The sequence below is a fragment of the Telmatherina bonti genome, assembly GCF_933228915.1.
Source record: "Telmatherina bonti genome assembly, chromosome: 3".
Classification (NCBI taxonomy): domain Eukaryota; kingdom Metazoa; phylum Chordata; class Actinopteri; order Atheriniformes; family Telmatherinidae; genus Telmatherina; species Telmatherina bonti.
The window spans coordinates 37,938,292-37,963,291 of NC_136621.1; the positions used below are offsets into that span (position 1 = coordinate 37,938,292).

Consider the following 25,000-nt stretch of genomic DNA (forward strand, 5'->3'; position numbering starts at 1 on the left):
AAAGGACATTAAATAAAAGTTGGATCAGCCTGTAGTGTGTTTTTCTACTTTCATTTTGAGTATAAGTCCAAATCCAGACCTCCATGGGTTGATACATTTGATTTTTATTGATCATTTTTGTGTGATTTTGTTGTCAGCACGTTCAACAATGAAAAAAACAATTTAATCTACAACATGTTACTTTAGTGTTCTGTTTAATTTTTGAGCAGTGTATGATGAGGTGTAAAGAGTATAAAAATCATAAAACAACTAATATTTTTTTTTTCTTAATCTGTTGTGGGCGTTATATGACGTGTAAAACCAACTTATTAACAAAACTACATCGCAGAGTGCACTCGTGCTGTTGGAGAGTCGAACACAAAGTTTTCTCCTTGCCGAAGGTTGTGTGACTACCAGCTGTCACCACGGCAACCACAACACGCAAAAAAGTCATTTCAAATCCAAACTCGTGTAAAAATATTTTATTTCCTTGTATTTTATTTTTTCAGTGATAAACATCTATTTAATTAAAATAATATTTTAAAAGGTGAAAAAAATAGTCTTGGTTTTTAACCTGCTTGTTAAAAACTGTTGTCATGACAATGATTGGTTTAACAGCAAATGTTCTCTGATGATGAATAACAAAAACTAAACAAGCCAATCAGGAGGTTGCTGGTCCAATTCCCAGTTTTCTCTTTGTCAAATAAAATTGTATTTATGAAGCACTTTTCATACAAAAAGTAGCAAAAAGTGTTCCTCATAAGAACAAACTAACATTTTTAAAACCACACAGCTGATCATAATTTCTCACACTGACACACACACTGTGTGAAATTACAGACGCTGCATTATCTGCACTGGGAAGGATCCTCCACTTTACCAGGGTGAGATTAAAATAATCTCTGATTGTAAAGGGGTGGATTAAGGCAGCGTGTCTCAAATACATGCTCCATGCATCCTATAGATGTTTTCATTCCCCAGCTCAATTAAATCAGATTAATCAACCTCATCAAGTTCTTTACAAGCATCTTCACAAGTTATTCATTGCAGCCAGATGTGCCAAAACATCTAAAACATGCAGGGCAGAGGAAGGACCAGCATTAGGGTCTATGGAACTCGAACTTGCACATCTGGAGCAGAAAAATCAATGCTGGAGATATATACGTGTGTTAGGAGAACAAACACTTCAGTCCAGTCTCTCAGTGAAGGTCTTGCATATTTTAGCAAGCTGAACTGCATTTCAGTGCAACAGCGTCACTTCACAGTGCACAAGTGCCCCGCACCATTTGAAAGCACCACAGTGTGAACATTTTATCAGTACTAACATGCAAAATAAAGAGCCAGTAGTGTTAAACAGTAAGAATCTATATAGATAAGAACGAGACAACATTTCTCTCCCAAAGGTAACTCAACCCCCCAGTTCCAAGATAATTGGCTTTTGTCTCTAAAGAGACATTCAGCTATCCAACTAGTTAGAGATAAATTCAAACGTACCTGCTGCTATTATCTTTTTTTTTTTTTTTTTTTTTTTTTAACTGTGAGATTTGCTTCTATTTTTGGGTCAACCACAGGCCTTGATTATCAAGTAACTTTTAAGAAACCATAAATAGGCTGAACGACGATTTGTAGACTTACCTGCGAAGGTGTATCCGTTTCATTGATGGGCTGACCATCAAATCGAAATCTTATTTGTCTCATCGACAGCCCCTGCAGAGGACGAATAAAGGGAAAACTATTATTCTCTTACTTTAAACAGGTTTGGAAAAGCAAACCTGTGAATGAGAAGATTTATAATAACTTTAGGCAACAAAAGGGGTGATAAAATTCCTACAAAATAGACAACATAAGTTCTGTATAATGTCCCCATTCAATATTACATTATTTATATTCCACTAAACAAAAATCCTTTTCCTGGTCGTAGTGTTCTAGACTCCGTGTCGTGCATTATAACCGTCTAATGCACGGTTCCAAGTTGTTTAATCTGCTTTTAACGCTTATATAGGAACTATTTTACGTTGGCCTGGATGTACGTTTTAAGCCAAACAACCGCTGTCAGGCTGCAGCGCGTTTCTCTCATTCACCTGTTAAAAGACAGCTGATTAATGTGTTGCTATGGTAACGTCCCGTAAACTGAGGGATATTACAGTGATTTAACTCGCCGAACTGTGTGCGTTTATACAAAAATAATGCAGCCAGTTGTCACTGACAATGGTATAAACTATGTTTAGGTGAACTTCCACAACCTACTGCAGTTATTCTACATTGACCTGCAGCCGGAGCCGACTGAGACTGGCCGCCTGAGAGTGCTTTAGGACGGGAGAGGCTCCCGCTGCTCCTTCCTTACAGTAACTGCAGAACAATATGTGCCTTCAAGTCAGTCGCCAAAACACCAGAAAAGTCTCTAATAACTCCAGTAAAAGTCGCTAGATTTGTCGCTAGTCGCTTTTAACAAAAAAAGTTGCCAGATTGTTGACATTAGCAATGCCAGTGACGCTCGATTGGCAACTGAAGACAGCAGGAGAGGAAACTGCAAAGAGAGAAATAATCGCGCCCTTTTATTTTTATGATCGTTGAAAACCCAGATCATAATTTAGATTCAAATCTGTTAATCGGCCAGGTCTACAATGTATGCATCTCAGTCTTACCTGTCGTTCACAGTAAGCTTTCATCAGTTTGCTGAGGGGAGTGTGCCTTTTAATCTTGAACTGCACCACTGACCCATCCTGTCCTGCGACCTTTAAGTTAATGTGCTCATTGTTCTCAGTCTTCACTCCCTCCTGAAGAGACAAAAAAAAAGTCAGCAGAGGTTCAACCACATGTCAGATATTCCACTGAGATTATCCACGAGCAAACCTAGATTATATTGCATATATATATATATATATATATATATATATATATATATATATATATAGCATCTATTAAAATTAATATATTGCATATATTAAAAGAGGATTATTTAAACTGTTAAGGTTAGCTTTAGCACAAGCTAAGGATGCCTCAGGGCCTAGTCATCAACATTACAGCTGGCTATACTGACACTTTTAGTCAAGAAAAACTTGCTTGGAATTTAAAATCTTAGTTATTCTGTATAGAATTAGTTGCTATTTTTAATTATAATTAAAAAATAATTATATATAAAAAATATTTTGTTTGACCAGCTCCAGGTGCACAATAAGACCTTATTTGATTCATAGTTGCTTCATTTTCGGTTCTTGTTTCCGTTTATTGGGACATGTATCAATTAATTATTTTCTATTTACATGCAAGCTATCATAACCAAACACTACATTATTCAGATGGATATTAAATATATTTAATTCGACCATAAAAGTTATTTCCACCATTAGCCACGTTAGCTTAGCATGCTAACTGCACCCTCTCACTAGCTAGCTGTTAGCAGTAGCTCGTGTGCGAGCAGAACCTTCCTCTAAAATAATACAGACTTTTACAAACTAGTTCTGCTGTCTGCTTTCCATGATGAAATTAATTAGTTTAATTATAATTTTATTATATAGCAAAAACCCACAAAACCGCTGCGCCTCACCTTGGGCTTCTCGTCTGCCATCGCTGCTGCTGCTAGTCTGTCTGCGCCTAATCTTCTGCGCCTGCGCGTAACGGCGCGCCGCTTTGAGGCGACGCAGGCTGATGGTTTTCTACAATCACTTCCAGTTCCGCTACTGGCAAACGATCCCACAGGTCCACATTTAAATAACAGTTTTATTATGTTTGTATTATTATTGTAACAGGGGGTCTTGTTTGTGCGCCTATACTTTCTTAATATATACAAAATAAGAACACGAAGCGTTTCTGCGGAACAACTACTACACGGCGCAGACTTCCGGTCTGGCCCCTTCAAAACAAAATCACCGGAACACAGTTTATCGAACACATTGTCTTTTACACACTTCCCTCCCATCGACCGAAACATGAAAGATGGACGGAGACTTTGGCGGTAAGAAGTGAAGCCTATGCAGAAGTTTATAAAACTGCAGTTCCTCCTTCATCCACTAGGGGCGCCAAAACAGAGCAAATCCATATAGACTCCCTTGTTGAAAAGACCAACTTCACAGCAGAAATAAACATGTGTACAGCCTGGTTCAAAGATCCATTTTCGGTTTAATAGGTCAGGTTTACCTTCATGACAACTGTGGGGGGAGTGAATTTTTTTCTAACTTGCCCGTCATTTTGATTGACAGATACCCGATCTCCTGCTTCAAGTAAAAAGAACGCAGAACATCCGCGGTTTTTATCCGGTTAACAACATGAATTGGCTTTAGCCCGCTTACTTCTTTTAGCTCGGTTAGCTCTTAGCTATTCAATCCAATCCAATCCAGTTTATTTATAAAGCACCGTTAAAAACAACAAAGTTGACCAAAGTGCTGTACAGAAGAAACAATAAAACATACATATTTACATCATAATGGGGCATCAGCACATTGTTAATAGTAAAACAACCCTTTAAATTAGCCAAACGCCAAAGACAAAAAATGAGTCTTCAGACAAGACTTAAAAACAAGAAGCGATTCAGCCTGTCTAATGTACAGGGGCAGCTTATTCCACAACTTGGGACCAATAACAGAAAAAGCTCGGTCACCTCTCAGTTTACGCTTCGTCTTAGGAACCACAAGCAGAAGTTGATCTGTGGACCTCAGAGAGCGTGTAGGGGAATACCTCACCAGCAGGTCTGACAGGTAGCGAGGGGCCAGACCGTTCAGGCATTTAAAAACAAATAAAAGAATCTTAAAATCAATTCTGTAACGGACAGGGAGCCAGTGAAGGGAAGACAAAATTGGTGAAACATGGTCAGACTTTCGAGATCCAGTTAAAAGACGCGCTGCAGCGTTCTGCACCAGCTGCAGCCGTGCGAGAGAGGACTGACTGATCCCACAGTACAGGGCGTTACAATAGTCAAGCCGTGTAGTTACAAAAGCATGGATCAAAATTTCAAAATCATGTCTTGAGAGTGAGGACCTTATTTTTGCAAGCTGTCTCAGGTGGAAAAAACTTGCTTTCACCACAGCACTAATTTGTTTGTCCAATTTAAGTTCCTGATCCATTTTCACACCAAGATTGCAGACAGTAGGCTTAACAAACTGTGACAAGGATCCAAGGTTAACTGAGACAGCATCACCAACACTGCTAGGTCCAAGAAGAAGAACCTCTGTTTTTTTTATCATTAAAATGCAAAAAATTTATTGACATCCAAATTTTAATTTCATCAATGCACTTTAAAAGTTCAGTGGCACTGAAGCTTTCTTGATGATTGAGGGGAATGTAAATTTGGCTATCATCAGCATAAAGATGAAAAGACACACCAAGCCTTCGGAGAATAGACCCCAGCGACAACAGATACAATGAAAAAAGGAGCGGACCAAGGATTGATCCTTGCGGCACGCCACAATTCAAGGGGGCCGAGGATGAAGCAAAGTCACCCAGTCTCACACAAAAACTCCTATCTGCTAAGTAGGAACGGAACCACTCCAAGGCAGCCCCGTGAATGCCCACTGTGTTCTCAAGTCGGCACAGTAGGATTTCATGATCCACTGTGTCGAACGTAGCGGTCAGATCTAACAAAACCAGTGCAACAGTATGACCAGAGTCAGTACACATCAAAATGTCATTAAAGACTTTAAGTAGAGCAGACTCTGTGCTGTGCAAATTTTTAAAACCAGACTGAAAAACTTCAGGGATCTCATGTGCATCCAGAAATGCCTTCAATTGACAAAATACAATTTTCTCTAGAATTTTGGACAGGAACGGAAGCTTAGAAATTGGACGAAAGTTTGAAGGATCATTGTTATCAAGGCCAGACTTTTTTATTAATGGCTGAACAACAGCGTGCTTAAAGCATATAGTATATAAGCATCAGATCTGTTGGATCATGCAGCCAAACAAGATCCCCGACTGCATATGGATGATGTCGAGCCACTTTGCCATGATAAAGTTTTTGTTTCATGTGCCTCAGTGCCACGCAGCCTGGCTCCACTGAAAGCAGTCCTTAGCTTTTTCAGCAACGATGTTGCAAAATCCTCACGTGAACCAGAAGGATCAGGATGTCCCATCTGAGAAGATGGTAACACATCTACAGGAACACAGGCCTCCCGCCCATGAGTCGGAAAATAAGGGGTGTAGTTCGTGCAGACGTGGACCGAAGTGTTGTAGGCAAAAGCCAGTTGTTTAACATATTGATTCCATTTACCACCGTACGTAAGCAGCGACTTAGACAACTGATCTATAAGAGTCTGATTAAAGCATTCGATCATCCCCTCTGATTTCGGGTTATAAGGCGTTGTGCGTGTTTTCTTAATTCCTAGAAGCTGGCACAGTCTGAATGATCTCGGCCTCAAATTGCCCACCCTGGTCACTGTGGATGGTTTCTGGAATGCCATGCAACAACACATAATCCTCAAACAAACACTGTGCTACAGATTTGGCTGTCTGGTTATGGAGAGGATACAGGTTTACAAACTTGGTGAAGTAGTCTCCAACTACTAACACATACCTGTTCCCCCTTGATGCCACTGGCAATTCCAGGATGTCAGCTGCAACTCTTTGGAAGGGTTGAGTTGCTGGGGACGCCCCCATAGGTGCCCAATGCTTAGGCACTGGAGCCTTTCGGGTCTGACACGGGACACATTGCTCACACCACTGTTGGATGTCTTTGAACATGGAGGACCAATAACAAGACCACCTTGCACGTTCCCATTTTATACTATTAACAAATGTAGTACTCATGCCAGAAGCATTGCTACTGTGTCTTCCTTCCTAGGCCTACCTCATATCCTTTTATGTCTTTGTTTTTGTTTCTTCTTCTAATTATTATTGTTATAAATTTAACTTTCAACTCTCTGTTGTGCACTACCCTTTAGTTAACCTAGGACATCCCATTGGAGTGAATCACTTGCCAAACAGTTTTTATTTCAGTGTTGTTCTTTCCATGATGTTTTCACCAAGGTGGAGGTCATGTGATCGGTGGTGTCGGACTGCCTGGCTGTTGGTAATATAACACAAAGGTTGTTGACAGGTTTTAGTAAAATTTTCAGGAAATCTTAGAAATGGAGTAATTGGAATAAAAGGGACTAGATTTTGGGGGTGAGCCGGATCACTACCTGGATCCAGGGATTTTTTTTTTTTTTTAAAGGATTCTTTACATTTAAGAGTAAAGAATAATTTTGCCCTTAAAGATTCTGACTAAAGGTGGCCACAATCACTGGCCTGCTCGCTGAGTGCTTGTATTTTTGTTCCATTTTGCCTTTTTTTTAAATTTTGTTTTTATTTTGAAATTGTTTAACAAAGCACATTTTGCAAACTTATCCTCTAAGTAAACATTGGAACATTAAGTTGAGGTAATTGTTCAGAAGAAACATGATGAAACAAATTAAGTTAGGTCTGATTTGGGAACACAAGAAGTCAATGCCTAAGTAATGAAGAGTAAATGATACAGGGTGTCACTTTGATCATTTTGATTATGAAATAAAGAAGCCGCATGATGAATTAGTCTTTTTCCTCTCGGAGGACTTCACTCTTTACTTTATTATATCTCAACAATGTTGAGGAAAACAAGCCAAGATAAGTTTCAGAAGTAATACAAAGATCCATCCCATTTATTAGTTTTTCCATGCACAAAAATGGCTCTTCAAAAAATATTTAATGGCAAGTTAATTTAATCATCTCAAACAAATAAATACTATCATTAGAAATATGCAGAAATAGGAGTCTTTCACACAACACTAACAGCCCTAGAAAAACACTTTGTTCTTATCGGTGAACTATCAAGTTTTCACCACTGATATACTCGGTATTCTGAGAATTTAAAGAAATTTTACTTTGAATAACAAAACTCCCACATTGTTACAACATTAACACTCAACTCCAAGTAAAGATCTACCCCTCTTAGCTCAATTTCCTTCTCAATGAAACGGAGCCAGATAAATCCACAATATATATCCAAACCGGAAAAAATAAGAGCCTTAACCCGTCAGCAGGCCAGTTCTTCTTTAAATACATCCATGTCAATATACAGTTTATCTTTCTCCTTTATTGTCTTCTAAAGGGAAAGTATACCGTAGCTTGTCGTTTTGTTCACAAGGAAATTCTGGAAATAGTTCCTATCTGTAGCTCTCGTATATGGAAGACCAAGAATGCCTGAAAATAAAGTTTTTAACAAAAAGAGAGTATAATCAAGTAAATTGATGTATGAGTCTGTATCTTTTGCATTTGTCATTCAATAATTCTAAATTTATCAATGCATTTCCACGTTTTAAATGGATTTTTCTGAATATGTTTTTCAATTAATTCATGTTTATTAATCATTTCCCCTTTGATTCACATATTTATATATAAAAGACTTAATGATTACAACAACTTTCTGCATTTCTTTGCTGTATGCTAATGAGGTGACCGTTTCAAACATGATTCTAGAGGATTGGTTGCATTTAAGAAACTTCCTTTTTCCTTGTTGTAGGTAACTAAAGGCCCATTCATGCTGCCTCATGTACATAGACAGGGATGTAAAAAAAAAACAAAAAAAAAAAACATCATACGTCACCGCTGTCATACTTTCATGCATATGTAACATTGCTATAATTGTTTAATCACTTCATCCACTAGAGGGCAGTGCTGAGTTTAGACTTCACTTCCACGTTAAGGTGACGGTAATGCACCACTACAAAGTTGTTTACAATTGTCCAAAAACACCAGAATAAGTAGAAGAATAAAACTGCAAAGTTTTTTGCTATTCTTCTCAACCTCTCCTGAATCTTTATTAGGTGTTTTTTATTTGGTGGTTTTTGTGTAGTCGTCTTCCTGTTCCTCCTCTTTTTCTCTGGTTTGTTCCAAACGCTGCACAGCTACACAACTACACAACTACACAACTCAACACTGCCCCTGTGATTTCCAGTGATATTGCTCCATATTCCATATGAAGTAACAGCAAGCTAAACCCCTTGAAAACGGACCAAATTACGCACAAAACTGATGCAAAACTTCTTCTTAGTCAAAGACAGAGACCTTATTACACACAGAAACCAAATGGTAAAATATAACAAAAAACAAAAAGAATTAAAGTATAAATAAATACGGCTCATAAATAAATAAAATATTAAAATATTGAATAATTTCTATATTTATTTGCTAAATATTTTTGGCATTTTTGGTCCTCCATATAGTTTGTTGAATAATGCAACTTTACTCATCTGAATGCCTGGTAACATTTAAGCCTATTAAAGCATAAGAGACTATCAAATCATAATTAAACCATAAAAAAAAAGATCAAATGATTAGAGGAGCAGCATTTGACTGCAATCCCATAAAGAATATTAACAGAGCCAACACTTTCACCGCCAAGCCAAAATAAATAATACATTTAAAACAATACTAAAACATTGAACACACGGCGCAAAGTAAGACAGATTAAAGCATAATATGCAGGAATTTTCAGAATTAATGTCAAGTCTTTGTGGATGGGATCAACTAACCATAACAGACTCTGAATGAACCCACATGAGTGTTTTTATCTTGCAACAGAGGAGCTTTGTCTCTCCTTCAAGCAAGTCAGGCTGTAGTTTGTGTGCATTTGCTGACTGCATGGTAATGTTCCTCAATTAGTTCCCATATAACTGAAAAACAAGAGGAAACATGCGAACCAATGGATAGCAACACCAGCAACAACTTCATAACTTAGCAAATATTCTGTTTCAACAGTATTGTGCATCAGTTCACAAAAGGTTTCAGTATCTTGCAGATTATTGATGGATCAAATTGCTTAATGACCAGTTTAGTTCTGAATGAATCCTGTTTTGACCTTTGTTGTGCGGTGGAAACGACATGGCTGAAGGTTTGAGGAGGAGGTAGAGAACATGGTTATAGAGCGCCCCATCTGTCTGCAGGTGGAAACTCGTTCACCTCCCCAACTTCTGTGAATGGGTGCTCCCCCAGCGTAAAAACCAGCTTGTATCTTAGCCGAACCTTTTCCTGGAAAACATAAAAGCAAAGACATGGCCACCGCAAGAGCTTCGAGTAGCTTTCAGAAAATACAAAATTATGCACTTACAATCATTACATCATCAAAGCAAGGTGGTCAGCATGGACGTCTTAAGGAAGGAGCAGTAGTGCATTATATGATTCAAAAGATGGACCAAAAACCCAGCTGAAAGCTTTATCAAGTGATCTCTGCAACCCTTGATGCTAAATGTAAAAAGGAAAACATGAAAACAGCTCCAGGCGGAGCGCTACCTTTAGAGGATTGGCAAGCAGCACGACCTGAGTGACGGCGGCGGGGGGAAGGATCGGATTAAAAGGAGCCAGCTCTGTCCCCGAGGGTGGCTGCAGCTTCACTTTCATGGTCTGCGGAGTTAACACAACAAACATCCGCGTGCGTAAGCGAGAGACCGCAACAACAACCGCACAGCCGTCAATCAGACAAATTTAAATTCCATGAGTTGAAAATCAGTTCAAATGAGTATTTTTTAGAAATAAACCTGAGCTGTGCAGCAGCAGATCGGCTTTTACCTTGGGTACAGCTGCTTGCAGGACAATGTTCCTGACATGCTGAGGGGCCGTGTTGAGCATGGACGCCACCATAACCAGAACGTCAGGCCTTCCTGGTGGACAGTCGCTGGCAAAATGCAGCAAAACACGAACGCCGTTTTTGTCATATGCAGTCACAGGTAACACTTTACCTAAAAAAACAGCATAAAAAAAGATGAAAAAAGGATATTTAGCACAATTATCTTTGTTTTTTTTCTTTGTCTTGTATTGTTTTTACTGTATCTTTATTTTTTAAGAGTCCCGTTTACCAAGTGTTTATTCTTCTAAATTTGACCCCCTAAACACCCATGAAAAGTTGTGAAATTTGACACACACCACAAGCCCGGTGTAAATTTAGATAATCTATGGTCCGCATACTCTCCAGTGTATTGGCTATCCAGCTATCCAGTGTATCCAGTTTTACAGTGCCACCTAGGACAAGAAAAAAATCCCCAAATGAATTAGGTACGGAACGTCTACTTTGACGTAGGACATCAAAATTTGGCACACGTGTAACACAAAAACGTCAATCAAAGACCTGTTGCCAGGGCAACGGGGCAAAAGGCTCAGACCCCCATGGATGCCACTTGCAGCTTTAATCATGTTTTATACTCTCAAGTTTTTAATCTGTCTCATTGTTTCAGCGTTGTGGCTTCCTGATAGAGTTAATGCGTGTTGGGGCAACAACAACGATTTGATGGGTTATATTGTCTAATATCTTTTTTTTCCCCTTTTAATGTAAAGCACTTTTCGCAACATTTTTCTTGCATGAAAGGTCCTTAATAAGCAAAGACTGATTGACTGTGCATCTTTTGTTCTGCTTTCACACAACCAACATGTAAACTACACAATGAAATGTCCGCTGTGGGTGAAACACCAAGTTTTTCTTCACAAGTTCAGTAAGTTTACTGCTTTTACCACTAAGTGGCAGCAAACTCTCATGTTCAGTTTTCAAACCAACCATCAAGTCTCACAAAACAGGAAAGTCGTCTTGTTTAAACCGAGGGTTCACAGAAAAAGCTCTGCTACGAATTGTTAACGTCTCTGGAGTGACTGGGTGGCAGATTAAACTGGTGCTGAAATCACTGCCTGTCAAATGCTGAATGACTTAATGTCACGTTTTTCACTCATAGAACCAGAAACGTCTTTTTCTCGTGTTAAACGTGCCATCAGGCAGTTCAGCTGATGAAGTGCAGACAATGCCAGTCAGCGCTAATGCAAAAGTAGCAGATATCTTCATGTCTTTACCAGACTGGGACAAAAATTTGAAAGCTGTTCTTGAGAAAACCAGATTACCATCATAGTTCCTAACTCAGCGGTGTGCAAAGTTGGTCCTCAAGGGCCACTGGTCTGCAGGTTTCTGATGTGTCCCTGTTTCAACACACCTGGCTAATGGTGATTCATTTGAGTCAGGTATTTTGAAGGAGGGCTACATGGAAAACCTGCAGGATTGTGGCCCTGGAGAGCTGGAGCTGAACTGGACACCCTTGCCTAATTTCACCTCTAGAAAAGGTTTCATTCACCTTTAAGTTTGAATTCTTCGCAAAAAGATCTCAAAGCTAAAAGTCATGGCGTTTTGCTTCTGAAAGTCTGTTCTGGTGCAATGCAGCTTCCTGTTTGGATTTCTGTGGAACATTCACAGCTTCCCTCTTGCATTCTTACTTCTGAGATGGGTTTTTAACATTGTGTATTCATGAGACAGCAGAAAACAGAGCAGGTATGTGCAGAGCATGTGGAATTCACAGAGCATGTCAAACATCAGCATGCAGAGAATTGTGCAATTACACAAATGCACTTTGATAAGTTATGTAATGCACTTCAGCATCCTGGTTATTGCGGTACTTGAACATTAAATAATAATCTTTTTAAACATTTTTTTCTTCTTATTATAAACTTTGATCTCCTTCTGCTACAACTACTGATGTGTTGTGTTTAATGTGGGTGGCTCTGACCTGCCAAGGGACTGATGACTGAAATTACCTCCGGTTTTAAAATTGCATATTTACATGCTCATTAGTGTGTATTGTCACTTTTATAAATAAAGTTGTGACTTAATGTTTTAAGACCAAGATGTCGCATGCATCCTCAAGACTGGGGGATAAACTGAAGGTCAAATACCGGACTTTTCTTTATAAAATGAATTAAAATTGGATTACAATGAATAGAGCCTATTTGTAATTCATACATACATCACACACACGCATGCTCGTAACTACTACAGGCGGCCAGAAGAGTTTATTTGCATTGTGTTTTCCTGCTGAAAGTGAGTTATTTTATAAATTCCAGTTTACATACAAGCAGATTTGAAGAAGCTGAAACTGCCAAGGTGATTTTAGCCTGTCCAAGAAGCCTCTGAAACCTCTTTAATCCCAGTTTTGGCAGCTAAACCAGCCCACCTTACCTTCAAGGCTTTTGGGAAAGCTGTCAAACATGCCTCGGCGGGGGATGTCAGACACCTACAGCTCTCTTCCATTAGTAGCCTTGGTTTTTTCTGATATTAACAGACTAAATAACTGTTTCTATTCCTGTGATGTGGAGTAAGGAAAATACTTAGCAGTGTTGTGCTTATTAAACATCTGGTACAAAACAGCTGAAGGCAGACTTTTAACCCCATACGCAGAGACAGACTGGTTCTCTGGCAGAGCAGCCAATTTCATGTGGCTTGACGTGTTTCTGTGGCCAACAGTGTATTTACTGGTCTCACTGGTTCATAAAACACAGTAGACTCTTGGTGTTTTTTACAGGGAAAATGATAAAAAGCCGTTTACATGACTTTTCTCTTCTTCGAACACACAACTCTGTGGGATTGTTCTCATTTTATCCTCATAAGACGACTTGCTATGAAGATTTACATGGAAATCCGAGCTTTTTTTTTTTTTACCTTGTTGGGTCGTTTCAAGCAGCAAAAACACTCTTAGCTTGAACTGATTATGTCTGTAAAGTAACTTGATATGAATTTGTTGTAAATTTATTAAACAAATAAAGCTGAATTGAAGAATTCAAGGTTTTAGCATATCAACAATATGTAGTTTAACTTGTACTTCTTGGTGTTAGTTCTGGAACTCACTTGGCTTAATGGACTCCAAGGGGACGAACACATTAGCCAGGGAAACCTCCGGTCCTTTGCCTGGACTGGCTTGGCTCAGGGGAGGAATTGGAGACAAAGATCGTAACAAAGGGCTGTCGTCTACGTGACTTTTTGTTGCAGACAATACTTGCATCCCTGCTGGGGTCAGTGATGTGGATGAGGTGAAGGGGCCACCATGACTGGAGGAGAGATGAAAGAGCATTCAGAGCTTCGCTTTTTACAAGAGATGCTTTACAAAACGTTGATGTACAGCTGAGATAAAATAAACAAACACATCTTTATTAAAACAGATTATGTGACGTTAAAAAAAAACAACAAAAAACCTCAACAAATCATTCAAATCAAAAAATATTCAATAAAGTGCACAATTAGCTTGTTGTATAAGTGTGAAGTCACTAAACAAAGCACCTTGTTGAAGCAACTCTTGATGTAATTAAAGCATTCAGTTCTCTTGTGTCAGCATGGCACACTTCGGCTCAGACATTGCTTCTCATTCTTTGCAAACAGACTCCAGAGAACAGATTGTGAGGTTTATCTTGTGCACGGACCACTTTCAGATTTTGATGTTTGTGGGTTTCTAATGCAGTGAGTCCATGGGACCCACTGGTGATAATGTGAGGATATCCCTGAAAAATTTTTATCAATCTAATGTTTTTAATGGTAAAAATTGTGTTTTTTTTGTATCCTTTCAGATTTTCTTTTTTATGTACCTTGCAGCATCACTGCTGGATTTATGTTTTCCATCATTAAAGTTGACTTTTTCTTTGTACAGAAAGGCTTCTGAATTGAACCCCCACCCCTATAATCCAGATAAACAGAATATTTGGGATATTGCTGTCATATGTAGCGCACAAACAGCATTTTATTAAGATTATACTTCATGTTGCTGTAGGTCTCATGTCATTGATTTTAATCCTTTTATCTGTTGCAGAAGGAAGGTCAAGTCCATGTTTTCTGAATTCTTTATACAACCTTATTTCACCAGAAAATAAAAAATGTTGACCTGGCAAGAGCCAGAAGAAACTTGCAGGGCAGAAAAGGAGACAAAAACAAACAAACAAACAATGGGATTCCTCTGATGCTTTCTAAGCTCCCTGCACACCAGCTTCTGTTGAAGCAGGCAGAGTAAATGTCAGGAAAATCCAATGAGGACAGCTGAACTTTATCTGGAGTCAATTAGTCGCTGTAACAGATGGAAGGTCTGAATCCAAGAAATCTCAATGCAGTAATCAAACAAAAGGGGCTTCAACAAAGTCTTTGTTTAAAGGTACAATGTGCAGAGATTAATACCATCTAGTGGTAAAGATGGGCAAAGCAATAACGCCAAACGTCAAGCACAGTTGTAAATGAAGTGACCACCAGAGACCCTGAAAATACGATGAAACCGTTTAAATGTAGAGCTTTTTTTTTTTCACAGGCTGAATTACAGGTCCTCTTTGAGCCTGACGATGAGAACAACTGCATCCACCACTGCCTTATGGGAAGCTCGGTGGAGGACTAACAGCAAAGGTAGCTGATTTCATATTGAATAAACAGATGTAACCCTGTATACCTGTAAATGTAGCTAAATCCAAGTAAAAAACTATTAAAAGGTTCTTCAGAGTGGGAAGAATTTCTCATCTGTACCTTGGATAAAATCCCCCCTGGTAGTCAATAATTATTATATATATCATACCGTAAGCTCATCGCAAAAAGGTAGCTCTTTGATTGCCAATAAGAAGGTGTGTTTCACTGTTATAGACGGTAAATAAAAAAAATGGGCCGAGCCTCCATGACATCAAATGTAGTTTCTGAAGGGCTGAACTTAAGCTCTTTGGAAGGTTTCCACCCTTGCCATCTTCGCTGCATGGGCCAAGAAGAAGAGCTGAGAGGGAGGCCGCGAGCATGGACGTTGATGATTGATATCTATCAGTGTGTGGGAAGTGGTAGGGCTGATGGATTTTTCTTTGTTGTGCTTTTATAATGTGTACAGTACTTTGTGTTACATTTACTGAAAAAAAAGTGCTTTATAAATAAAGTTGGATTTGATTTATCAATGCCAAGCTGCCTGTAGCTAAGAGCAAACCAAGCTAACCCATAGCTAACCGACAAATGGAGGCAAGTGCCAAAGCCAAGGCTCGCTGTGAGACGGCTAAGATCTGCAGTTGTGTTACACTCTGCCTACTCTCCAACAGATACAAGAGACCTTTCAATCAACAAGGACATACTGAATTATAAAAAAAGAAAAATAACATTTAAACATATGAGTAAGAATAAACTTCACCCACCTCGTGGTTGTCAAGAAAGTAAACTTGACCTATTGTTGAAGCAGGCTGTAAACATGTCTATTTCTGATGTAAAGTTGGTCTTTATGTGGACCGACTCCCATTTGAGGTCCCTAATGGATGAGGGGAGAACTGCAATTTTGGGCACTTTCTTTTAGGCTTTTAAACCACCACAGGATGAACCACCGGAGCATGACAAGCATTGTCATGCCTTCAAACTCCCGCCAATAGCAAACGTGTCGTTATAACTGATGAGTGCTCTCCTCGGTATCCAGCAGACATATGACGCCATACTTCTAATACCTTACTACTACAATCCAAACTGAATAAAGAATCCATGAAGATGACAAATTTAAAAAAATTAATATCTAAATTTTTGTCAAACACATACACAGTAGTAACACTCCCGGGATCAAAATTAGGAAAAGGACCTTGCTATCTCCCTCAACATTGAATTCTGGAATAAAATGTACAAAAATACTTTCTGAATGACAATAAACAAACTCACAAATTCACCCTCAGATCCTCTATCACGCAAAGAAAAATGTTTCACTCTGTCTGTTCAGTAACCTCAAAGAAGCAGCAGGTCGTCATTCCTCTAACTGTTGCCAATAAAATTATTCTCTTAAATTGGAAAACCAAGAACGCTGTGCAAATCAAATCACTGGAAAAATACTCTCCTCGAATATATCACATTAAAAAATAAATGGCATACAGACAAAAACATCCCACCTGGGTTCATTATTTTTATTATTATTATTCTTATGTGTTATGGCTTTAATGACATCTAGAATCCATTTTTAAAACAATAACTAAATTTTTTTTTAAAAAAGGACTCCTGGGTCTGAGGGCACAAGCTTACTTGCAAATGCATGAGGATAATAAAAGTAATGATGATAACTATAAAGATTGTAGTTGTTATTTGAGTTCATTCATTATCAGTTACGTTCTCATTATTACAACATGCACACAGCACACATCGCTCAGCAATTTATATTCACCGGGTGCGTCTTTTTCTCCCCGTCAACTGATTGAGTCTCATGTCTCTTGTCTTTTGTCTCTGTCGTGTCAATTGTTGTTTTTTTTTCCTCGTTACCGTTTCCTTTTTTAACCTTTCTTTTTATTTACATTATGTGTGACAGCCTGCCTCCCTCCCTTTTTATGCACACGCGCATTATTGTTGTTTAATTTATTCATTTTGAAACATTAAATGGAAATAAAGCTGCCATCAAAACAGAGGTGGTTATGGGCCAGAACCAAGCCGCAACCTCTGATGGTTAAAAGGGAAGCCAAGTGGAAGTGCCAAAAACTGCAGTTCCCCTTTCATCCACTAGGGGCTCCCAAACAGAGCAAATCCCCATAAACTAACATGTTAAAAAGACCAACTTCACAGCAGAAATAAACATGTTTACAGCAGAAATAAACATGTTTACAGCCTGGTACAAAAAACATTTGAGGTTGAATTGGTCAGGTTTACCTTCATAACTGTTTAACTGTTTTTCTAACTCACCCCTTTAGAAATAATTTAATCTAAAAATTCAGCATAATTAGGGGCATGTTCTTTTGATTGACAGGTACTCGATATCCCACCACAAGAAGACAGAGTGTAGCACCACTGCAGTTTATCAGCTGGTTAACAGTGTGACTTAGCTTTACCCCGCTTACCTTAGTTAGCAGGTTAGCTCCCGTTAGCTCTTAGCTACCGTTAGCTCACAATTTGATAACTGTCCATCACCCACCCCACGCTCACAGTCCCACTCTCAGCTCTACTTCTTTGCCCATTTTTGTATTTTCCAGGAGAGACAACACACATGACGCTGCCAAGGTGGCGACGGTGGTTACCGCCCAGTGAGCTTCAATTCACCTTTTCAGAAACCTACAGGTGACGTCACAGAGGCTCCACCCATCTTTTCTATACATGCTATGGCCAAAACAAAGGAACGCACAATTCAAAATGCACGTGACGAGACCCACAACTAAGAGTTTTTCTGTGTCTGTATGTGGCAAATGAAGGCAATGTCCAAATATTATCACACAAGAACATGGTCTTCCAAAGAAAATGTAACTTTCATTTTAATATTGCTGTTATAGTTGTTGTTCTTAGTGTGTTGACATTGTTATTATCACTATTGTTGCTGTTATCATTTCTTTCTTTATCATCAGTAGTTAGTAGCATTGATGTCATTATCTGTAATAGTGTCATTATTATTGTAAATGTTAAAATTATCTTCATTGTTATTGTTGCTGTTGTTATTATCAATATTATTAAATGCATCATCATAATGCTTATTGAATATAGTATAATGTTCCATTGTTGATGTTATAATTATTGTTGAATTTTTCATTCTTAAACATTTTTTTTTCAACATTTTTGTTTGTTTTTTGCCTTAAATTGTCCAAAAAGAATTTACTTGATCCTTTTTGGACAGACAAAGAAAGACTGATCTATCTCTGTTATTACTGATCCATGACATAGAAAAGTGAAATATGAAATAATGATGGAATTGGACAAAGATTTTTTGATTCTCTTTCATATTTCTTTGTTCTTGTTTTTTCTGTTTTTAAATTAAAACTCCTGCATAACTTAAGCCCAGGTTTTTTCACTTTTTGTCCCAAGGTTGAGTACATTTGCAAATCAATTATCCACTTTCAAGTTTAATTTAGCACAAGGAGAAATCACTGTGGTGCAGAAAAACTTGTAGTTGCAGTTACTGAAACACCAGAGAGAAACAAGGACATTTGGCATTTACAGAGATTTTACATAGATAGAACACAGTATCTACCCAGTTTTACTCACTTATTACTGCTGAGATCCAGCATGGAAAGGTCTTGTAAATTGTGACTGAGGGAAGATGACGACGAGTGGAGGACTCCAGACAAAGCAGAGATCGGCTGTGTGCATGAAGGAGCAGCTGAGATCATGAATGACTGAGAAGGAACAGCTGGCGGCAAGTTGATCAGCGCTGAACCGAGAGGCTGCGGGAAAGACGCCGATGTTAAACCAGGTGCAGCAGAAAGCGGGTGTGTGGACGAGAACGAGCCAGGAAAGCTCAAAACGGAGGCTGTTGTTGAAGTTTTGGCTGGACTCGCTGTGGATATTACTGGTGGTGTTGTAGAGAGGGCATCCAGAAAGAGCGATGGTGTCGAGAGTGCAGGAAGTGTAGGCAAACTGGTGTCAAACAGACCCAATTCCTGACCCGAACCCTGGAAGAAGCAGCGGTAAAAACACTTATTTCTAATAGCAGAGAACTGGATATTTAAAGGAGTTATTTTTATTCATTTCAATACCTGCAAAGAAGCCAAATCGGTCTGTTTGCCATGCGTTGATTCACTCGGACCGGGTTCATTAAGGCCTATACAAATAAATACAAAAGTATCTTAGAACACAGATATACTAGAAATACCATTTCAAAACACGATTAGATCCTCAAAAGAATAAGACATGAAGATTAGAGCACATAACCTGCAGCATACCTAAAGAAAGCAGCTCTTCATCCAACAACGACAGCACTGAGGGTGCACCGACGCTCTCGCTCTGAAGGGTCGCGGCCTGAGAGCCACAAAGCAGGTCGGCCGGAAACGGCAGAGATGATTGAGGTTTCTGTTTGGGCTCGGCGGGGCTCTGGATGTCGAGGCCTGCCAGGTCAATGAGAATCTCTGCCTGGTGTGAGCTTGCAGTGCCTAACAGATAGAAAAACATCAGCAGAAGAAAACCACGAACTGTTCAAATGTCCTCCAGCAGCCATCACTTGCTGGATTTAACACAACAACGCTTTTCTCGAGGCTGCAAAAAGCAAGCACATCTCTGAAGTGTAACAACAACAAACATTTATCGATCGCAGCAGGCTTTGAAACTGGACTGGAGCGCTAAACTGCAGATAAAAAGAAATGCAAGTCTCCTTTGTTGGAGCAGCTGTAAGCCGCTGGCAGTGTGCACGAGCACAGTCCTGCTGGGGTTTGGCATTGTGCTGACATAATCAGCGATTCAAAACATGCTTTGGAAGAAGGATGAATGATTGTGTGTATGTTTTGCTTTACTGTGTTTCTCTTGCAGGAGTTGAAGCAAAACAATACCGCACGGAAAACGATGGAAAGAAAATACGACGCAGTGACTTTAGGAAAATATTGCCATGTCATATTTTGGTAAAATAAAAACTTCCACTTCCACACACACGGTGAACACACTCCCACCAGCAGACAGAGCATGTTAGGACCATCGACTGTATATAGAAAGATGGACGTAGCCTCCGTGACGTCACCCGTAGGTTTCTGAAGAGTTGAGTTGAAGCTCGGTGGGCGGTTCCTACCATCGCCATCTTGGCAGGGGCACACGTGTTGTCTCGCCCGGAAATGACAAATATGGGCAAAGAGGTGGAGCTGAGAGGGGGGTTGTGAGCGTCATGGTGGATGATTGACATCGAGGGAACTCCGAGGTTTCTGTAGCTAAGAGCTAACCCAGAGATAACCAGCAAATGTAGGTAAGCGGGCTAAAGCTAAGTCACGTTGTGAACTGGCTAAAAACCGCAGTTCTTCTACGTTCTTCTTACTTGAACGGGACATCGGGTACCTGTCAATCAAAAGGACATGCCCCTAAATATGCAGAACTTTGAGATTAAATTACTTACAGGCGAGTTAGAAAAAGATTCACTCCTCCCACAGTTGTCATGGAGGTAAACCTGACCTAATAAACCGAAAATGGATTTTTGAACCAGGCTGTAAACTTGTTTATTTCTGCTGTAAACATGTTTATTGCTGCCGTGAAGTTGGTCTTTTTAACATGGGAGTCCATGGGGATTTGCTCTGTTTTGCAGCCCCTAGTGGATGAAGGGGGAACTGTAGTTTTTTCGCACTTCTGCATAGGCTTCACTTTTAACCGCCAGAGGTTGCTGCTTGGTTAGGACCCATTTACGCTTCCTTATCTACACATATGGAGTCTGTTTGAAACATTGTCAAATGTTTCCACTCTCATACTTCCAAGCGTCTGTTATGTTGCCATGTTGTTAAGTCAGTTCATCCACTAGAGAACAGGCGTCAAACTCCAGTCCTCGAGGATCGGTATTCTGCAGGTTTTTGTTGTCTCCATCCTCCAACACACATGACCAAAATTCATAAATAGGTTGAAAAGAAGCTGCTGGATCCATTTGATTTGAATCAGCTGTGTTGATAGAGCGAAACAACAAAAACTTGCCGGATGCCGGCCCTCTAGGACTGGAGTTTGACACCCCTGCACTAGAGGGCAGCGCTGAGCTCAGAGTTCACTTCCACGCTCTGACACCAGTTGGTATTGGTAATGTATGGCGATAAAGTTCTTTACATTCATCCAAAAAAAACCTGAAGAAGTAAAAAATAAAACCCCAAAATCAGTTTCTTTTAACTTTCTCTGTGTCTTCTTTGGGTCCTTTTTTAATTGGTGGTATCTGTGTCCTCTTCTTCATGTTCTTGTTCTTCTCTGGTTTGTTCCTTCATCTGATTCTGACTGTTACACTGCTCAACACTGCCCCCCAGTGATTTCCAGTGGTATGGTAATGCTAAATGGACTGTGTTTTCTCGTCCTCTTGACCACTCAAAGCCCTTGTTGCACTCACACTGCCATAACTCGACTGACCCATAGAGTTCAGCATTTTGTTAAAGGACACTTCAGCATTTAATCAGGGAGAAACCTGGAATCAAACCTTTAGGTTGACAGATGACTTCTTTTCTTTCGGAGTGACAGCCAGATAGCAGACTCTTAAAAACAGACCAAACTAGGCACCGAACCGAAGCAGGAGATGAACAAAACCGTCCGTCCGTCTCCTGTGCCATGAAAAATAGGTCTTTGGACTAACTGACATTGGAGGAGAGACATTGATAAATAGCTGTAAATGTTAGCATTAGTACACCACATTTGTAGATGGGATGGACTTTAAGTTGAACCTCTCAACCATCTTCCACGTCCCAACTGGAAATGTGTTTAACTGAGAGCAAAGCTGCATTCCTCACACACAACGGCCCATTAACTCAATGTGATGGGCACACACATCAAGTTATTCATTTCTCTCTCTCTCTTACTTTCCTCATTAATTTGTTGCCGTACCTGAAAATTATTTAAACTGCAGCGGTGAAGTACGCTGCCACCCAGAACAGGCAGAACCTTAACGTGTTTTGAGGATTGCAGAGTTCATCTGTGCTCTACTCCAGATGTAATCAGCTCTTCTCAGTATGCAGCAGATGAAACTGCATCTGCCATAAAAAGAGGTAAGAGATTTCCTGCTAATAGGAGCACGAGGATAATACGATTCCACAGCGTGGAATGTTGTCAAATATAGAAATGCTTTTCCATTTGCTGCTCACTCCCACAGGAACCTGCAGGCAGATTTCAAGACTGGAATTCACTTTTTTTGTTCTACAGACAAGTACGTGTGTGGATGTCAGTCGTGTTTGTGCATCCAAAACTAAAATAACAGTAAAGTGAAGCAGGTGAAGTTAGCAGCTGAAGATGCAACAAATTGATTTAATGCATTTTTAGGATGTAATTACTGCGAAAGCAAAGCTGGAGACAAGATGTTAGTGTTCACCAGTGGGGAAGCTGGAAGGACAGACAGTCTAATTTGCTGCAAAGGCAGAATAAGCTTCTGTTATCTACCTGTTCTAATTTACCTTGTTTGACAGAGGTTTGTGTTTCTTGTGCAGCTTCGGTGTCTCCGTTGGCAGTGTGCCCTTCCACAATCTTCTTATACGAATTAATTACATGGGAAAGATCATCACTGGCCTGCAAGATGTCTCCTGGTATGAGCAGATTAAAACCATTAGACCAAGTACAACAGAAAAGAAAGCTTAAAACAAAAGAACAAGCACCTGTGGTCTGAAAGTCTCTAAGAAATTAAGCATGTCTGTTAAATGTTACTAGAAAATAGCAAAGGCCAGGCAAGACTAGCAAGAGCAAGCAATTACTGTCAACAAGGTTAAATGACTGGTTTTCTTACCCAAGCTGCTGTCATCGTCCTCCGTTTCAGTAGCCAGCTTGAACACTGTTTGCCTCAGCTTGTCACAATCACTGTACAACTCCTGGAAATGAACGAAAACACCAGAGATTCACATTTTCAGTCTCATCACAGCTGACAGGACTCCTGTCAGAAGTCGTTTTCACACATCCATAGGAGCGCTGACATGCTCTGCAGATATTCCTGAGTGTTGGCATGTGAGAGCACAGACTTCTTTCAGATATTTTTTCCATCCAGCCTCATGTAAGAAGTCCAAACATTTCAGCAGACATACCAGAGGGAGATGTCCAGCAGAAAAAACCCTGCTGTGATGTGTTTGTTAGAAAAGACACCGCAGCATAAAATATGGGCCAAATCATTAAAAAAATCATGAAAAAAATCCAGGAGTTGTGAGTGGAAACAGTTTCTATGACTTGTCAGTTTGCAAATACTCTGCCTGTCCAAAAAGAAACTCATCATCTGGATTTAACATAAAATAAATAAATAACATCTGTACAACCTTATTATTGGATAATTACTGCATGGATGATGATGTTTCAGCTTGTAACACTGGAAACGTGTCAGACGCAAAGAGCCTGCAAGTCCGTCTGCATTACTAGAAAATGTACTTTTCCAAGGGCAGCATTATATCTATGATGCCCTTGGAAAAGTACATTTTCTCATCAGTTTTCCGCCTGATTTCCCTCGACGCTCAGGCAAGTTGGAGGCTTTAACTGCTCCATCCTTGACTTCTCATCGCATTAGATATAATGCTCCCCTTGATTTTCTGGATTCTTAATTTATTTTTCTATTTATTTTACATAATTATTCTTAAGGACTTTTTTATTTAACTTAAGGACATTATGTTGTGACTGACTGGGAATCAGGGTGAAATACAAATGATGCAAATGAAGAGAGTGGGGTAAAACATACTGGAGCCTGTAAAAAGAGCTGCGTCAACTGAAAGCACAGGTAGTGGGCATGACAGAAATAATCGTGACTAATCGACTAATCGAAAAAATTATTTACAGATTAGTCGACTATTAAAATAGACATTAGTTGCGCCCCTAATATAAACCTAAAACAAAGAAAGAAAATAAACCTGCAGACGACCCAGTGACTTTGTCACATGCAGAACATACAGAGTGGAATGTGTTCAGAGAAGAGTGATCACGCCAATGTGACCCCGCCCACACAAAGGATAGAGGCAGGCCAGGAGAAGCCCAAGACCAGGTGGCCACCCCCAAGCATAGACCTCAACGTTCCCACTCTGGAGCCTACCATGCACCTATTCAGGAGGTGGCAGATGGGGGATCCATCCGGAGTCCCCCACAGCAAAGGGGAACTGGCCCCTTTCAGGCGCGGACTGGCAAAGACCAGCCATGGCAGATCCTGGCCGCCCAGGGCAGACAGAGCGGGGGCCCCAGTGCCTCAAGAGCCCAAAGGCAACCACCCACCCCCACACACAGAGGGCACAGCCCACGCCAAGAGTCAGTCAGGACCCCAGACCGTCACGGAGCAGCAGTCAGGACGAGGACAGGAAGGCCCCGGTCAGAGTCCCCATTACCGGGAATCAAAATATGACAAGCGATCAAGACTGCCTTGATGGCTCTCTCACCACTGAGCACAACGCGCACACCTCCCAACACCCTGCATGTGTGTGATGGAGAGCGGGGAAGGAGGGGGGTTCGGGGATTTAGGTCCAGAGGGAAGTGAGCTTCCCTCCATACGGAGAGCTGTCAGAGCCACGAGACACCCCCCTTCCCCGGGGCCCCCAAGGACAAGCCAGGGGTAGCCACCCAAACTACCAGAGCTCCCAGAAACTCCAAAAGACACAAACCAACCACATGCAGAGGGAGAGGAAGACAAGGAAGGGGTGGCAGAAGGAGACCCCAGATCAAAGGCCCACTGCCCCCCCATCCACTGGAGACGCCCCCCACCTGAGGGCATGTCACAGTCCATCCTCGCCTCCTCACCAATACATTTACTCCCACTCACCATCATCCCAGTATACACACACATCTACATACACACACCTACAGACACACACATCTTGACACATACAGGCCCACACACAAACATTTAGTCTACCCTCCAAAACCATCCTCCAAACCCCTACATCCCACCCACAGCCCCCAAGTCCCGATCCCTGCCGCTCACCCCTCTCCACTATACCTTCC

The 25,000-nt window shown here is 40.3% G+C and overlaps 2 protein-coding genes across 2 annotated transcripts in view; both read right to left on the reverse strand.

Moving 5' to 3' along the window:
* sumo2a (small ubiquitin like modifier 2a) overlaps positions 1-3,579 on the reverse strand; it is a 4,756-nt gene extending 1,177 nt beyond the window's left edge. The window contains exons 1-3 of the mRNA XM_079264796.1: positions 3,527-3,579; positions 2,625-2,756; positions 1,615-1,686 (exon numbers count right to left, since the gene is read on the reverse strand). Of these exons, the coding sequence (XP_079120922.1) occupies positions 1,615-1,686; positions 2,625-2,756; positions 3,527-3,547 (225 nt within the window). The 5' untranslated portion in view covers positions 3,548-3,579. The remainder of the gene's footprint in view (positions 1-1,614; positions 1,687-2,624; positions 2,757-3,526) is intronic.
* Positions 3,580-10,152: 6,573 nt separating this feature from the next.
* gga3a (golgi associated, gamma adaptin ear containing, ARF binding protein 3a) overlaps positions 10,153-25,000 on the reverse strand; it is a 26,020-nt gene continuing 11,172 nt past the window's right edge. The window contains exons 8-15 of the mRNA XM_079261537.1: positions 22,824-22,905; positions 22,498-22,623; positions 19,336-19,542; positions 19,150-19,214; positions 18,659-19,065; positions 13,577-13,776; positions 10,492-10,661; positions 10,153-10,326 (exon numbers count right to left, since the gene is read on the reverse strand). Of these exons, the coding sequence (XP_079117663.1) occupies positions 10,168-10,326; positions 10,492-10,661; positions 13,577-13,776; positions 18,659-19,065; positions 19,150-19,214; positions 19,336-19,542; positions 22,498-22,623; positions 22,824-22,905 (1,416 nt within the window). The 3' untranslated portion in view covers positions 10,153-10,167. The remainder of the gene's footprint in view (positions 10,327-10,491; positions 10,662-13,576; positions 13,777-18,658; positions 19,066-19,149; positions 19,215-19,335; positions 19,543-22,497; positions 22,624-22,823; positions 22,906-25,000) is intronic.